This window comes from Lithobates pipiens, unplaced genomic scaffold (genome assembly GCF_037356315.1).
Source record: "Lithobates pipiens isolate NorthernLeopardFrog02 unplaced genomic scaffold, aLitPip1_a1.2 Scaffold_23, whole genome shotgun sequence".
Taxonomy (NCBI): domain Eukaryota; kingdom Metazoa; phylum Chordata; class Amphibia; order Anura; family Ranidae; genus Lithobates; species Lithobates pipiens.
Window position 1 is genome coordinate 14,644,108 of NW_027507785.1, and position 17,396 is coordinate 14,661,503.

The following is a 17,396-nucleotide window of genomic DNA, read 5'->3' on the forward strand; positions in this document are numbered from 1 at the left end:
CCCCCCAAATGACCCCATTTTGGAAAGTAGACCCCCTAAGGAAATTGATAAGAGGCATGTTGAGCCCATTGAATATTTTATTTTTTTGCCTCAAGCGATTGAATAATGACAAAAAAAAATTTTTTTTTTTTTTTTACACAAAGTTGTCACTAAATGATATATTGCTCACACATGCTATGGGCGTATGTGAAATGACACCCCAAAATAAATTCTGCTGCTTCTCCTGAGTACGGGGATACCACATATGTGGGACTTTTTGGGAGCCTAGCCGCGTACAGGGCCCCGAAAACCAAGCACCGCCTTCAGGCTTTCTAAGGGCGTAAATTTTTGATTTCACGCCTCACTACCTATTACAGTTTTGAAGGCCATAAAATGCCAAGATGGCACAAAACCCCCACAAATGACCCCATTTTAGAAAGTAGACACCCCAAGCTATTTGCTGAGAGGCATGTTGAGTCCATGGAATATTTTATATTTTGCCACAAGTTGCGGGAAAATTACAAACTTTTTTTTTTTTTTTTTTTTTTTTTCACAAAGTTGTCACTAAATGATATATTGCTCATGCATGCCATGGGCATATGTGAAATGACACCCCAAAATAAATTCTGCTGCTTCTCCTGAGTACGGGGATACCACATATGTGGGACTTTTTGGGAGCCTAGCCGCGTACGGGGCCCCGAAAACCAAGCACCGCCTTCAGGCTTTCTAAGGGCGTAATTTTTTGAGTTCACTTCTCACTACCTATTACAGTTTTGAAGGCCATAAAATGCCAAGATGGCACAAAACCCCCACAAATGACCCCATTTTAGAAAGTAGACACCCCAAGCTATTTGCTGAGAGGCATGTTGAGTCCATGGAATATTTTATATTTTGCCACAAGTTGCGGGAAAATTACAAACTTTTTTTTTTTTCACAAAGTTGTCACTAAATGATATATTGCTCACGCATGCCATGGGCATATGTGAAATGACACCCCAAAATAAATTCTGCTGCTTCTCCTGAGTACGGGGATACCACATATGTGGGACTTTTTGGGAGCCTAGCCGCGTACGGGGCCCCAAAAACCAAGCACCGCCTTCAGGCTTTCTAAGGGCGTTACAGTTTTGAAGGCCATAAAATGCCAAGATGGCACAAACCCCCCCCCCCCAAATGACCCCATTTTAGAAAGTAGACACCCCTAAATTTAGGGGTACACTAGTGAGACTAGGTAATAAATGGCGGGTGCCCTGAAACTATAAAAAAATAACTAACCAACCAGCGTCACCTGTAACAGTTATATGGTGATCACTGGTGAAAGGGTTAACTAGGGGGCAATCAGGGGGCTTTATGCGGTAGTATATGGGGGTCCCTGGCGCTATAAAAAGCTGCGGCGAACCTAAATACCTACCTGCCTAACTAGCGTCACCTGTGACACTAATACAGCGATCAGAAAAACGATCGCTTATTAGGCTGGGTTCACACTGGAGCGATGCGGGAACGCCACGAATGCGCGGCGGGTTCCCGCATCGCATGCCTCCCGGCGGCAGTTCACACTGCCCTATGCGAACTGCTGGGAGTGTCAGTGAAATGTTAATGACACCCCCAGATCAGTTCGCATATCGCAGTGCGATCTGCAAACTTGGATCGCATGGTGTGAACACCCATGCGATCCGATTCTGCTGCGGACCAAAAAAAGGGTCCCGTGCGAGTTTGCGGCGGGTGCGGCGGGTGCGACACGAATTCAGCCATACTATCTGTATAGCTGAACTCGAATCGCACAGAGATCGGATGTGATTTGCACTGCAGTGCGGTGCGAATCACATCCGTTCTCATAAACCGCTGCAATGTGAACCCAGCCTTAGTGACACTGGCGACGGGGGGTGATCACGGGGTTAAACCTTTATTGGGGGGGTTAGGGGGGTACCTTAGAACTAAAGGGGGCTAACCCTAACTGCCCTAACAGTTATTAGTCACAAATGACACCTGCCGGGTGATCAGGGGGTTAAACCTTTATTAGGTTATAAATGGCGGGTGCCCTGAAACTATAAAAAAATAACTAACCAACCAGCGTCACCTGTAACAGTTATATGGTGATCACTGGTGAAAGGGTTAACTAGGGGGCAATCAGGGGGCTTTATGCGGTAGTATATGGGGGTCCCTAGCGCTATAAAAAGCTGCGGCGAACCTAAATACCTACCTGCCTAACTAGCGTCACCTGTGACACTAATACGGCGATCAGAAAAATGATCGCTTATTAGGCTGGGTTCACACTGGAGCGATGCGGAAACGCCGCGAATCCGCGGCGGGTTCCCGCATCGCATGCCTCCCGGCGGCAGTTCACACTGCCCTATGCGAACTGCTGGGAGTGTCAGTGAAATGTTACTGACACCCCCAGATCAGTTCGCATATCGCAGTGCGATCTGCAAACTCGGATCGCATGGTGTGAACACCCATGCGATCCGATTCTGCTGCGGGCCAAAAAAAGGGTCCCGTGCGAATTTGCGGCGGGTGCGGCGGGTGTGGCGGGTGCGGCGGGTGCGGCGAATGGCTGAACTCGAATCGCACAGAGATCGGATGTGATTTGCACTGCAGTGCGGTGCGAATCACATTCGTTCTCATAAACCGCTGCAATGTGAACCCAGCCTTAGTGACACTGGCGACGGGGGGTGATCACGGGGTTAAACCTTTATTGGGGGGGTTAGGGGGGTACATTAGAACTAAAGGGGGCTAACCCTAACTGCCCTAACAGTTATTACAGTCACAAATGACACCAATGCAAAAAAAAAAAAAAAAAAAAAAAAATGACATTGGTGTCACTGTGACTGGGGGGCAGGGGTAATTGGGGGGGTGATCGGGGGGTAAAGGGGGGGTGTGAGTGTGCCTGGCATGTTCTACTGTGTGTGGGATGTGTTGGTGCAACTCACTGATCCGCTCTCCTCCGTGTCGGAACGAAAAATACCGACACGGAGGAGAGAATACATCACTTCCTCTCCTGTGTTTACATTACAGGAGAGGAAGTGATGTCACCGGGGATTTCCATTCGTCGGGAGCGATCGCGAGGGGGTGGCCATGAATGAATGGCCGTCCCCTCGTCCGGGATCGCTCCCGAACGAAAACCGACCGCCGCAGGCACCGGGCGGGGGCCCGATCGGGCCCCCGACCCGCGGGAGGCAAATCACGTACATCTACGTGCTTATGCCTGCCCGTGCCATTCTGCCGACGTACATCGGCGTGAGGCGGTCGGCAAGTGGTTAAGGAGAATTCCTCCCCTATATAACCCCTCCCATATGGGAGGCACCTCAGTTTTGTAGCAAAGCAATAGGAAACCACGTAAAACCCAAGAGGGGCGGGAGCCCTGTGTCACGTGATGTACTCTCAAGAAAAGGATTTTACAGGTAAGCTGTATATAAAAATCCTATTTCCTTGATCATACATCATGGGACACAGGAGCTCATTACATAGTGGGATGTCCCAAAGCAAAGCTCAGATTGAGGAGAGGGAGACACAGATCATAATTATAGACCGCCATGGGCCGGAGGACCTAAACTGCAGCCTGCAGCACACTGCACCCAAAGGCGATATCCTCTTGCCCTCTGACATCCACCTGATAGAATCTGGTGAATGTGTGGACTGATGACCAAGTTGCAGCCTTACAGATCTGAGCCAGGGAGGCCTGGTGATGCACTGCCCAAGAAGCACTTACAGCCCTAGTAGAGTGCGCTTTCACTTGAAAAGGAGGGATTTTCCCTCTAACACTATAGGCCTGAGAAATAATCTGTCTGATCCACCTTGAGAGAGTGGATTTTGATGCCGCCTCGCCCTTCCTAGGGCCTTCCGGCAAAATAAATAAGCAATCAGTTCTCCTTATCTGAGCCATTGCTTGAAGATAGATAGTGATTGCCCTAACCACATCCAAAGTGTGCAAAGATTCTTCTTCTGCAGACTGTGGGTCCGGAAAAAAGGATGGTAGGATTACATCTTGATTTAAATGGAATCCTGAAACCACCTTAGGTAGAAAGGACCTGTTGGGGCGCATGACCACCCGGTCCTTATGAACAATTAGATACGGCTCTTTGCTGGAGAGAGCTGCTAGTTCTGACACTCTTCTAGCCGTGGAAATTGCTACCAAGAAAACCAATTTTTTGGTCAAAAGAAATAATGAAGCCAGATGCAAAGGTTCAAAAGGTTGCCCCTGCAAAGCCGAGAGAACCAAATTTAGATCCCATGGGCATACCGGAGGTTTGACTGGCGGCCTTATCCGCATAGCCCCCTGGATGAAAGCCCGCACCAGGGAATGCGATGCAAGTGGTTTCTGAAAAAATACTGACAAGGCCGAAATCTGCACCTTGATGGTGCTTACGGCCAAATTCATTTCTAGGCCTGACTGGAGAAAGGCCAAGATCCTGATAATGACATACTTTCTAGGATGCCATTCCCTGAATTCACACCAGGAAACATATGCCCTCCAGATTTTGTAGTAAATAAGCCTGGAGGCCGGCTTTCTGGCATTAACCAGAGTAGAAAGGACTGGCCCCGAAAGCCCACGGTCTCTCAGAATGTGGGTCTCAGCAGCCAAACCGTCAAATTCAGACTGTGTAAAGCAGGATGGTAGATTGGACCCTGTGAGAGCAGATCTGGACCGACTTTGTTTCCCTCTTGACTCTTCCCAGGAACCGCGACAGAAGCGGGCACGGGGGGAAGGCATAAATCAGATTGTACTGATCCCAGGGAACTGTCAGAGCATCTGACCCCTGAGCAAGTGTATCTCTTGTTCTTGACACGAATTTGTCCAGTTTCCTGTTGAACCTGGACGCAAACAGATCTACGTCTGGAGTACCCCACCTGCGACATATGTCCAAAAACACGTCGGGCTGCAGAGCCCATTCTCCTGGGCACAACTGCTGGTGGCTCAGAAAATCCGCCTGCCAATTTTCCACTCCTGGAATGAAGACTGCAGAAAGGCATGGAACATGCTTTTCTGCCCAGACAAGTATGCGATTCACCTCTTTTTGCGCTACCAGACTCCTGGTACCGCCCTGGTGATTGATATAGGCCACTGCTGTGGCATTGTCGGACTGAACCCGAACAGGGAGACCCCGTAGTCTGGAAGACCACCTTATGAGAGCCATATAAACTGCCCGGATCTCCAAGACATTTATAGGCAATAGCTTCTCGATCGCAGACCATTTCCCCTGCGAGCACGTCTCCTCTAACACTCCTCTGTCAGGCTGGCATCTGTCGTAATAACCTTCCATGGAAGAGGAAGAAAGGTTTTGCCTTTCAGCAAATTCTCGGTTTGTAACCACCAGACGAGACTCCTGCGTGTCCCTGGGGATAGACGCATAGGAAGATCCAAGGATTGGGGCTTCCTGTTCCAAGCCGCAAGGATGCATCTTTGCAGAGGCCTTGAGTGGAACTGGGCAAATGGAACGGCCTTGAAGGAGGCGACCATTTTCCCTAACAATCTCATGCATAACCGAATGGGGGAAGATCTCCTGCCCAGAATTAGGCGCACCAGATCCCCGATGGCTTTTGGCCTTGGAAGAAACACCTTGCCCTGAGCGGTGTCGATAAACATACCCAGGTACTCCAACCTGGTAGCAGGCTGTAGGGACGACTTTTCTAGGTTTATAATCCAACCTAGGCGTTCCAGGTGTTCTAGTGTTCTGGAAACACTGTGGTTCAGGAACGCTACTGTTTTCTCCATGAGAAGCAAGTCGTCTAGATAAGCCATGACGGCTATACCCTGAGCTCTTAAGTTTGCCAAGAGAGGGTCCAGAATCTTTGTGAAAACTCGAGGGGCCGTAGCGAGCCCGAACGGCAAGGCCACAAATTGAAAATGGCGCCGCTCTACCGCGAACCTTAGATACCTTTGGTGTGCAGGAAAAATTGGCACATGGAGATATGCATCCTTGATGTCTATTGATGCCATCAACTCTCCCCCTTGCAGGGAGGAGACCACAATGCGAATTGACTGCATTCGGAAGGACCGGATGCGTAAAAACCGGTTCAGATCCTTCAGATCCAGGATAGGTCTTCGGAACGGTGAAGAGATTCGAGTAAAACCCTGAACCCTGTTCTTTTGGGTCCACTTCTACTATCACCCCTTGGGATAGTAAGTGATCTAAGGCCAGAAATAGTGGTTTTTGCTTTACTGGATCCCTGGGGATCCTTGACCTTAGAAAACGAGAAGGTGGAATCTCCTGAAACTCTAGCTTGTAGCCCAGAGATACCGAAGAGATCACCCACTTGTCCCGGATCTCTTCCCGCCAGGCTTCCCGCAAACTGCCGAAGCCTTCCCCCCACTCGGCCGAGCGTGGGCGCCCCTTCACAAGGAAGCTTTTGGGCTCTGCTTGGCAGGCTTCCGCCCCCAAGTCTTTTTCTGCCCTTGGGCCCGGCCCTGAGCCTTTCCTGTAGAGGAGGGTTGAGAAGGCCGTCGCCACTGCTTAGAGCTTGATGCTCCGGGAGAGAGAGAACGCCTAAATGACGGACGTTTGCTCTTTTTGACTGGAAGGAGAGTAGATTTATCCCCTGAAATTATTTGGACGAATTTGTCTAATTCTTCTCCAAACAGACGTTCCCCTTTAAACAGGAACCCAATCAAATGCTTCTTGTACGATAGCTCTGCTGCCCAATTCTTTAGCCATAGGGCCCTTCGCATGTGTACCAACAGGAGAGATAAACGAGATGCTTGTTGGACAGAATCCAAAATCGCATTAATCATGAAACACAAAATTTGAGGTATTTCCGCATAATTCTCCACTTCCTCACTGGGAAGGAGGCCAAGCATCCGCTTAACCTGTTCCTTGAGGAACTGACACAACCCTACGGCTGCGAATGTAGGTTGCACTACAGCGCCAGTCATGGAAAAGGAGGCTTTTAATAATGTTTCCAACCTCTTATCAGTTGGATCTTTAAATACCTGAGCATTATCCAACGGACAGGTCAGGTTTTTATTCGCACAAGAAACAGCCACATCGACAGATGGGACCCCCCATTTCTTGGTGAAACTTTCCTCCAGAGGATAATGCATAGAAAACCTTTTAGGAGGAGTAAACAGTTTATCGGGATGTCCCCAATCCTCATACAACAATTTATCCATTAAGGGATGAATTGGGAAGGAAAAAGCAGTCTGTGGGACTTTCCTGACTCCTAGGGAAGAAACAGAGGACGTAGCGACTTCAGCAGCAGGCATTCTGAATGTGGTACGCACCAATTCAGTATAATACTGCACCTGTTTTCTGTGCGCCTGTGGGGAGGAGACTCTCTCCTCTTCCTCTGATTACTCCGACTGCTCAAGATCCCTGTCCCAAGATAGGGATATCTCCTCATTGTCAGAAGAATCATCTGAAAGAGGAATCTCAGCAGAGGGAGGGGATCTACCCCTTTTCCTGCTATCTTTCAGGGAAGCAGAAATAAAATTCATGATTCTCCCTTCAAAACCCTCCAATGTAGCCCTAAGGGAGTCCTCAGTGACATATACCGGGGCTGGGACATTAGGAGAGGCTGCAAAACCTGACAGGGGCGCTGACTCGTCCTGTGAGGCTGGCTCCAGTCTTGCAGGGGGGGATGGTAACTTACAGGCATTTTTAGAACCCCTGGACCTAGGCGGTGATTTACCAGTGCCCTTGTTACCTCCCCCTGAGACCCTCTTACGAGGAGACATAGTCCTAAGCTACAAAGCAGAGGTACTAATATAAAGTGCAATCACTGTTGTGCTAAAAGTCTCACAATAACATATATATGCTTAATACTGTACAACCTGATGCTGAGTAGGTGTCTAAGGTTTGCCTGGATCCAATCCCCCGGGATGCTTACTGCCCACAGCTCCTGTGTCTCTCACTTACAGTCCCCTGACGCTCTGGGCTTTTAAAACTGCCGCCTGGCGCCTGCGCAGTACAGCGCCATGCACGGCTCACAACCACACTCCCCCTCCTCCACTAGCCCGGGAGCGCGCTCGGCGCACGTGCACGCACCCGCGCGCGTGCATGAGGACCGCCGGAATCCAGGGGGGAAAAGGAGTCTCATCAGAGCTGCGTGGGACCCCCAGACTATGTGGGACCCCTGTATTACCTTATTGTGGCAGGGACTGCAGTGGAGACGTGAGACCTCTGGAGAACCAGGCTTCACTGAGCGTGTGTACTGAAAGGCATGTAAGTATGCATCAGGCTGCTCTTACTCCCTCTAGTGGTGGAAACCAGGTAAGACATACAAGTACTCAAATGAAGAAATCCATCATATAATTATATATAGGATTAACTTCCCTTACCTGTCCTCGCCGCAGGAATTGCTGAAAACAGACAGATTCCAGCCTTCACCCATCACGGCGGGCAGTGTTTGCCAACCTTCAGGTTTCTCTGGGGTTCTTTCTCAGAAGAACCTCCTACCTGGACCTTGTAAAAGACTCTGCCGGAAACTTTCGTGCCACATGTGTAAACAGTAAACCAAGTCTGGTTTTCCCAGAGCCCAGTCTTCCAATAGGAGAGGACTTACAGGCCAAACCTCGTTTCTTCGGATGACGAGGCCCGGGTACCATACCATCTTGTTGTAGCCCTTAGGCCTCCGCAGGGACCTGCACAGAGCTTTCTTCATAGCACATGTTTCTACGTGACCAACCACCATAGACACTGGCGAAAAAACTGAGGTGCCTCCCATATGGGAGGGGTTATATAGGGGAGGAATTCTCCTTAATTGGGGTTAACCAGTGTCCAATCACCAGAGGTGCCTATATAACCCACTATGCAATGAGCTCCTGTGTCCTGTGATGTATGATCAAGAAAAAAGTTTTTAAAAAATACAATTTTCAAAAAATGCCATTTTGACACTGTGGGAATGCAAGGAGTTAAAGTAATTAAGTGAATGCCCACTTTAATATGAGTAATGTCACTAGGTCGCCTGAAATACCTCCTATATGACAGTATATTTACCCCTATACACCCCCTATACATTTACTAAAGTTAAAATATAAAATGAAAGCTGAATTAAACTTTCAGTTTAAGTCTGCTAAATGAAAACTGACCTTTTTTGGTCTTGGCACAAAATATAAGACTGGTGAAGAACCTAATGACTCGGTGATGCATGGTGATGGCATCATGTTGTGGAAAAAACTTTCATCAACGGGGAATGGAAAACTGATTAGGACTAAGACAAAGTTGGAGAAAAACCTAAGATTTGAGACTGGGGCAAAAGGTCATCTTTCAGTAGGGCAATGCCTCTAAACGCAGTCAATACGCAGGAATGATTAAAACCCAAGAACACTATTTTTTTCAAGTGGTCCAGTCAAAACTTAGTCCTCAATCCTATTTGGACATTAAAGTGAGACATGAAAATAGCTTTTTACCAATTAGACCTATTAATCCTGACAGAGCTAAAACAACTGCACTGTCAAGAAAAAAAAAGTTAGGATTAAGCAGCTGTGATTGCATCCAGAAGTGGTTCAACCACGTACACTCAGTATTCACATAGGTGCCCACTATAGAGATATCAGCATTTTAAATATTTCATTGTGCAATTGAAAAGGAAAAAATGGTCTACCAGTGAAAGCCTTAAAGGAAACCTCCAGGACTACTTTGCAATGGGACCCCTTCCACACCACATGGCTAAAATGTTGGTTTTGTCTATACCTCTAGATAAAACCAGCATTTAACCATTGAAGTGTGGAGGGGGACCCAATGCAAAGGTACATTTTTTTATTTAAAGTTAAATAAGAAAAATCTTTTTTATATTATTCACCTTTTTTTTGTATTTATTTTTTGTTAAACTTTGTTAAACAGTATACAGTATTTTAACCACTTGACCACTGGGCACTTAAACACCCTTAATAACCAGACCAATTTTCAGCTTTTGGTGCTCTCACATTTTGAATGACAATTACTCAGTCATGCAATACTGTACCCATATGAAATTTTTGTCCTTTTTTCACACAAATAGAGCTTTCTTTTGGTGGTATTTAATCACCTCTCGGTTTTTTATTTTTTGTGCTATAAAAGAAAAAAGACCAAAAATTCTGTAAAAAAATGAATTTTTCTTCGTTTTTGTTATAAAATTTAGCAGATTAGTAATTTTTCTTCATAAATTTTGGCCAAAATTTATACTACTACATATCTTTGTTAAAAATAAGTACAAATTGGTGGATATTATTTGGTCTTTGTGAAAGTTATAGAGTCCACAAGCTATGGTGCCAATATCTGAAAATTGATCACACCTGAAGTACTGACGGCCTATTTCAATTCTTGAGACCCTAACATGCCATGAAATTACAAATACCCCCCAAATGACCCCTTTTTGGAAAGAAGACATTCCAAGGTATTTAGTAAGAGGCATAATGAGTTTTTTGAAGTTGTCATTTTCCCCACAATTCTTTGCAAAATCAAGATTTTTTTTTCCTTTTTTTTTTTTCCACAAAATTGTCATATTATCAGTTTATTTCTCACACACAGCATATGCATACCACAAATTACACCCCAAAACACATTCTGCTATTACTTCCGAGTATGGCGATACCACATGTGTGAGATTTTTACACAGCGTGGCCACATACAGAGGCCCAAAATGCAGGGAGCACCATCAGGCGTTCTGGAGCACCCAGGACAATTCTGACATTTCTCTCCTACATGTAAAAATCATCATTTATTTGCTAGAAAATTACATAGAATCCCAAAACATTATATATATTTTTTTAGCAAAGACCCTAGAGAATACAATGGTGGTCGTTGCAAATTTTTATCTCACACGGTATTTGCGCAGCAATTTTTCGAACACTTTTTTTTGGGGGAAAAAACAGTTTTGTGCTTAAAAAAAAAAAAAAAAACAGTAAAGTTAGCCCAATTTTTGCATAAAGTGAAAGATGAAGTTATGCTGAGTAAATAGATATCGAACATGTCACTCTTCAAAATTGCACATGCCCGTGGAATGGCGCCAAACGTCGCTACTTAAAAATCCCCATAGGCGACGCTTTAAGTTTTTTTTACTGGTTACATGTTTTGAGTTACAGATGAGGTCTAGGGCTAGAATTATTGCTCTCGCTCTAACGTTCACGGCGATACCTCACATGTGTGGTTTGAACACCGTTTTCATATGTGGGCGGGGCTTACGTATGCGTTCGCTTCTGCATGCGAGCACATGGGGACAGGGGCGCTTTAAATTTTATTTTATTTTTCATTGTTCATTTAACTTTATTTATTTTAGTTTGACTTTTTTTCCCCAAAAATAAATTTTTGATCACTTTTATTCCTATTACAAGGAATGTAAACATCCCTTGTAATAGGAATATGGGATGACAGGTCCTCTTTACAGTGAGATCTGGGGGTCAATAAGACCCCGCATCTCACCTCTAGGCTGGGAAGCCTGAAATAAAAAAAAAAAAAAAAAAAAAATAAAAAAGATTCCGGCTTTGATCATATTGGCGAGTTGGTAGAAGCACCGGAGGGCGGTGAGGGGCGTCTATGGCTGGGTATTTCAGGGTATCACCGAGTATGGCTGGGTATCTGAGTATGGCTGGGTATCTCCGTGTATGGCTGGGTATTGCAGGGTATCTCCAAGTATGGCTGGGTATGGCAATTTATGGCAGGGTATTGCAGAATATTGGCGGGGTATTGCAGAGTATTGGCGGGGTATTGCAGAGTATTGGCGGATATTACAGGGTATTGGCGGATATTGCAGAGTATTGGCGGGGTATTGCAGAGTATTGGCGGGTATTGCAGAGTATTGGCGGGTATTGCAGAGTATTGACTGGTATTGCAGAGTATTGGCGGGTATTGCAGAGTATTGGCAGGTATTGAAGAGTATTGGCGGGTATTGCAGAGTATTGGGGGGTATTGCAGAGTATTGGCGGGTATTGCAGAGTATTGGCGGGTATTGCAGAGTATTGGTGGGTATTGCAGAGTATTGGCTGGTATTGCAGAGTATTGGCGGGTATTGGAGAGTATTGGCGGGTATTGCAGAGTATTGGGGGGTATTGCAGAGTATTGGCGGGTATTGCAGAGTATTGGGGGGTATTGCAGAGTATTGGGGGGTATTGCAGTGTATTAGCTGGTATTACAGAGTATTGCCAGGGTATGGAGGGGTTAAATTCGGTGAGAAGCGATGTGGGCACTGCAGATGCAGCCCACAGCACTGCTGACACCGATCTCTTTCCCCTCCGCTGTACCGATCGGTACAGAGAGGGGGAGGGAGGAACCGGCGTCATAACATGACACCGGTTTGTTTACAAGTGATCACTCCGTCATTTGACAGAGCGATCACGTGGTAAACGGCCGCGATGAGCGGCCATTTACCGTGATCCGTGATGCGCCGGGTCCACTGGTCACGGATGCTCTCGTGTGTGCGCCCCAGGGGGCGCGCGAGAGCAGAATTCTGGGAGGCCGTTAATTAACGGCCTCTCAGAGTTAAACAATCGTCCTGAAGCCGTTAATCGGCTATGGGCGGTTGTTAAGTGGTTAAAGGATAACTACACATCTAAGCAACCTAAGCCTTACAACACCCCTCTTTCCCCTCTCCGTCAAGCTACCGATGCATTTTTGTATTGATCTCTGGAACCATACAGAAGACGGAGCCTCTGACAGAGCTAAAACACTCTTGTCCTCTTCTAAACTTGTAGGACCACGTGCTTCTGCATATGCCTATTCTCTACAGACCCTAATATAAACGTCATTAACTTGCATGTAGACAGCATGTCCATTAAGGCCTACAGAGAAGAGATGCACATGGTCATACTCCCCTCAGAAAAGGACAGTTGAGCCATTGGTTGTAGGCTACAGTTCCTTGAATGGTTTACCCGTTAGGTTGAAGTAAGTGGAAGGGGGTACAGTTATAATAGGAGGAGAGAGGGGTGAGGGACTGTTGACCTTAACTTGTTTATAAGTACGGCTATCCTTTAGGTTAGGGTTTCCCAACCAGGGTTCCATTGAACCCGGCGGTTCCTCCAGAGGTTGCTAGGGGTTCCTTAAGCAATGATTCATTTCTGCCACCCAGATAAGTTCCCACTGACAACATTGATCTTTTTAGCTATCTGTAAGGGTGTAATTCTTCCCAATGACCACAAGTGTAAGGAGCATTCTTCCCACTGACCATCACACTAATGTATCTTGTGTAGTGGGTATAGTCAATTTTAGCAGGGGTTCCCTGGGACTGGAAAGTTATTTCAATAGTTCCTCTGTGTTGCAAGGGTTGAAAAAGGCTGCTTTAGGTAGAGCAGTGCCACGGGGCATTCAACAATTCACCAGTAAACTTACCAACCAAACTTTTTTACCTTGTAAAAAATGTTGGTTATTGAATATGGTGTAAATTACACAAAATAAATTGCAGACATTAGCTTTCCTCTTTTGTTAATAAACCAATCCCATAAATGACATTGCTTGTATGATGTTAGTGCATTGTAGTGCCTTTCATGGTACCCCAATGTACACAGCATACAGTACATTGAGTTAAGAAAAAAAATGGAAGCGTGCGGTTTGGGCCACACTGGGGTGTGCTAGCAGCCCATTCAAAATGAATGGGAAACCTTATCACAGTGAACATTAGCACTTGACTTAAAGTGGTTGTAAACCCTCCGGGACCACTTTTACCTACAGGTAAGCCTAGATTAAGGCTTACCTGTAGGTGTAACAAATATATTCTATACCTCCACGGTTTAGGAGATATTTGCAAAAGACTGGCACCGATGTCTACGGCGCATGCACCGTAGACAGCGGCATGCAGGCACACTGAGCATGCCGCTGCTAACGCCAATCATGGCATTAGTGGCGGCTCCCATGTGCATGCGTGGGAGTGACATCATCGTGGCTCACAGTCACAGTCAAAATGCTGGAGTCGCGATACCCGGAAGTTACTCCGGGATAGATGGCGGTGATGGACAAAAAGAACGAGGGTCGCTTCTGGGGCTTCCATCTCAGGTAAGTTATTCATAATGAGCTAGTATGCTATGCATACTAGTTCATTATGCCTTTGCCTTACAGGGTGTGTTTTTTTTGTTTTTTTCCTGCCTTTACTTCCTTTTTTAAAACATTGGCATGTGTGTGAACTAGGCCTTAATTTTTTCACTACCGAAATCTTATTCTGCTACATTTTGCATAACTACAATGACTACAATGACATTGGATGATTAAAGCAGAACTTTACCCATAAGAACTTGATACAAAATAATGTTATTTAGCAAGGAACATAATTAGTATGGACCAAAATTAGGACCAAAATTAGTACCCATAACAACTTGATACAAAATAATGTTATTTAGCAAGGAACGTAATTAGTATGGACCAAAATTAGGACCAAAATTAGTACCCATAAGAACTTGATACAAAATAATGTTATTTAGCAAGGAACATACATTCCACATTAATAAAAAATCTACCAAAATTAGTGTGAACTGTAAATTGCCTCCAGCATTGTTTTCTGTTTCTTCTTGCTGGAGGCTGTCATTGTGCTGAAGCCAAGAGCCCCTGAGCAACAGTGAATCTTTAGGCTGTCAGCAGATTGGTCTCTACAATTTTGACACAGTGCTGGAAAATTAGAGAGCGACTGAGCATGTGTAGGGTAGTGTCAGACATTGTATTACTGGATTGTAAACAGTATAGGCACTTATTTTGAATGTTTTACATGGCTATACCTGCAAAAGGGGGCCAGCCTGAAGTGATCTAGCAGGACTTAATTTTCTGATTAAAGTTTCAATTTAATGAACATACAGACGGTAAAGCTACTACAAAGAAATAATGAGTTGTGTATTATTTTGAATTTCCAAAGATATTCTGCAGGTTGCGTGCGATTCTTATTCTGAGAGCCTTGGTCCTTATGCCGTAGATCAGAGGGTTGACAGTAATAGACGTACTCATACCACTCATAGCGATGATGACATGGGCCGTGGCTGAGAGAGAAATGCTACTTAACCTGTACCTAAAGGCAATAAACATAGCGCCAACTAAAAATATGGACAAGGCAGTTACATGGGTCACCAACGTTTGGGCAGCTTTCTGAGAGGCTTCCCCGGGAAGTTTGAAACAGATGATAATCGTCCTTATGTAACAATAAATAATCACAAGCATGGGGCTAATTGTGATGAACAAGGTCCATGTTATTCCATAGATATTATTAACTGTGATATCACTGCAAGAAAGCCGTAAGAGGGACATGGTCTCACAGTAGACATTGTTGATATTTACTGCGCAAAAGGTCAGCCTTGCTGTTAAACAAAACCCCCCACATAGACCTACAAAAACAAAAACCCATATGGCCAGCAGTATCCTTTGACATGTCAAGTTGGTCATCAGGGCGGAGTACCTCAGAGGGTGACCCACCGCCAAATATCGATCATATGCTATAGCGGTGAAAGTAAAAACTTCAGCAGCTGCATAAGACTGCATGCAGAAGGCCTGAAATAGACATCCGGAGAGAGAAATAGTTGAATTTTTAGACAATAAGTCAATCAGCAGCTTGGGGAGGTAAGCCGAACTCCCAAACATCACATTGAGGACCAAGCCGCATATAAAGATGTACATCGGTTCATGCAAACTTTCCTCCCTCCAGATTACATAGACAATCATTGAACTCACAACAAATGAAGTTGAATATACTGCAAAAGTCATCAGAGCGTATAAGAATCTAAATGATTCCATCTCAACAAGCCCCACAAGGATAAAATTGGTGTAGGTTGTTGATATGTTCTCCATGGACAGAATTGGAGATAGGCTTTATTCCTTGCAGCACACAGTAGACGAAACATAAGATTTTTTTTTTTTTCAATCGTGATAATATTAAGGAAGCAAAAAGAAAAATGTTAATGTATGGATACTTTGGTTCCTGTTACGTTACTTTCCTCTTGAATTCTGTATATCATAAGATGAAAACATTCCAATCCAGCCAGGCATTTATAGCCCTCAGAAAGGTGAAGCTTTGCTTCGAATTAAGATGGCACCTTTGCATCAACTGCAACAAAGCCTTCCAGTGGGACCATTAGCTGTCACAGCTGGTGTCCTAATTAGTGTCAGAAATATATTTAGCCATGCATGTAAAGATGAACTTTGAAAAGGAAAAAAAAAATACAAACCTTCATTGAACAGCTTTAATAAAACATTTTCAATGGTATATTTAACAACCCGAAAGGAAACAAATAAGAGAAATGTATTGTTAGAGTCTACACACACTTTACCACACATGCCAACTGTACTATCACCAAATTGTATGCATTTATCCCTATATTTAACTAGCATGTTTCAGTGGTGGTAGGAACAGCTTGATTAATGCATACAGTACCTTGCAAAAGTATTCACCCCCCTTGGCTTTTTACCTATTTTATGACATTACAGCCTTTAGTTCAATGATTTTCTTAATCAGAATTATATATGATGGATCAGAACACAATAGTTTAAGTTGGTAAAATAAAGTAAAATTAGAAAAAATATACATAAAACTATTTTTCATAAATAAAAAACTGATAATTGGCATGTGGGTATGTATTCCCCCCTAGGGATGGCCTTGCGGTTCATCCGGCGGTCGGTTCACGGCAAATTTTGCATGTTCGCGATTAGCCAAACCGGCGGACTTCTGGCGCTGTTCGTGCGGCGGACATATGCGTTTACATTGTGAAAGAACTTTGACCCATGATGACACATCCATCATGGGGTACAGGACAGCCAATTGAAACATTTCAGCACATGGACAATTGGACATTCCCCCTACCTTATAAATAGACCTGATTTGGCGGCCATTTTACATTCTGTCTTTTGTCAGTGAAGGGAGAGGTTGTGGAGCAGGGACAGACTGTAGTGACACAAATCACTAGCTATTAGGTCCACAAAAGTCCTTTTAAGGACTGGTATAGGTGTACAGTATATAGGGTTCTGGTGCACTGCTGCCGACTGCTGTGCTGCTGATTGCGGAGTGCACAGCTGACCGACTCTGCAGCTGTCTTTTGTCAGTGTAGGGACAGGACGCTGTGTGGAGCAGGGACAGTCAGTTTAATCACTAGCTATTACTATTAGGTCCACAAAGGTCCTTTTAAGGACTGGCATAGGTGTGCAGTATATAGGGTTGTACACGTATAATACACTTTCTTTCAAATATAGAAAGCCTATTATACTTGACTGCTGAGCTGAGTGCTGACCGATTTTGCAGCTGTCTTTTATCAGTGTAGGGACTGAGGGACAGTCTGCAAATCACTAGCTACTAGGCCCACAAAGGTCCTTTTAAGGACTGGTATAGGTGTACAGTATATAGGGTTGTACACGTATAATATACTTTCAAATATAGAAAGCCTATTATACTATTAGTCCTTTTAATGACTGGTATAGGTGTACTATTTGGTGTGCAGTATATATTGGTGTAATACACGTATAAAATACTTGCATATATAGAAAGCATAGTATAGTGCATTTCCACTGTGCAGCATTGTGACTGCTGAGCGGTTCAGCAGCGATACTACAAAG

General features: G+C 44.9%; 1 protein-coding gene across 1 annotated transcript; it reads right to left on the minus strand.

The window, feature by feature from the left end:
* Positions 1-14,102: 14,102 nt before the first annotated feature.
* LOC143926847 (olfactory receptor 52D1-like) lies at positions 14,103-15,764 on the minus strand. The gene has a single exon (XM_077450887.1). It carries the CDS (start codon positions 15,639-15,641, stop codon positions 14,700-14,702), a length of 942 nt encoding a protein of 313 aa, XP_077307013.1. The 5' UTR covers positions 15,642-15,764; the 3' UTR covers positions 14,103-14,699.
* Between the last annotated feature and the right edge of the window lie 1,632 nt (positions 15,765-17,396).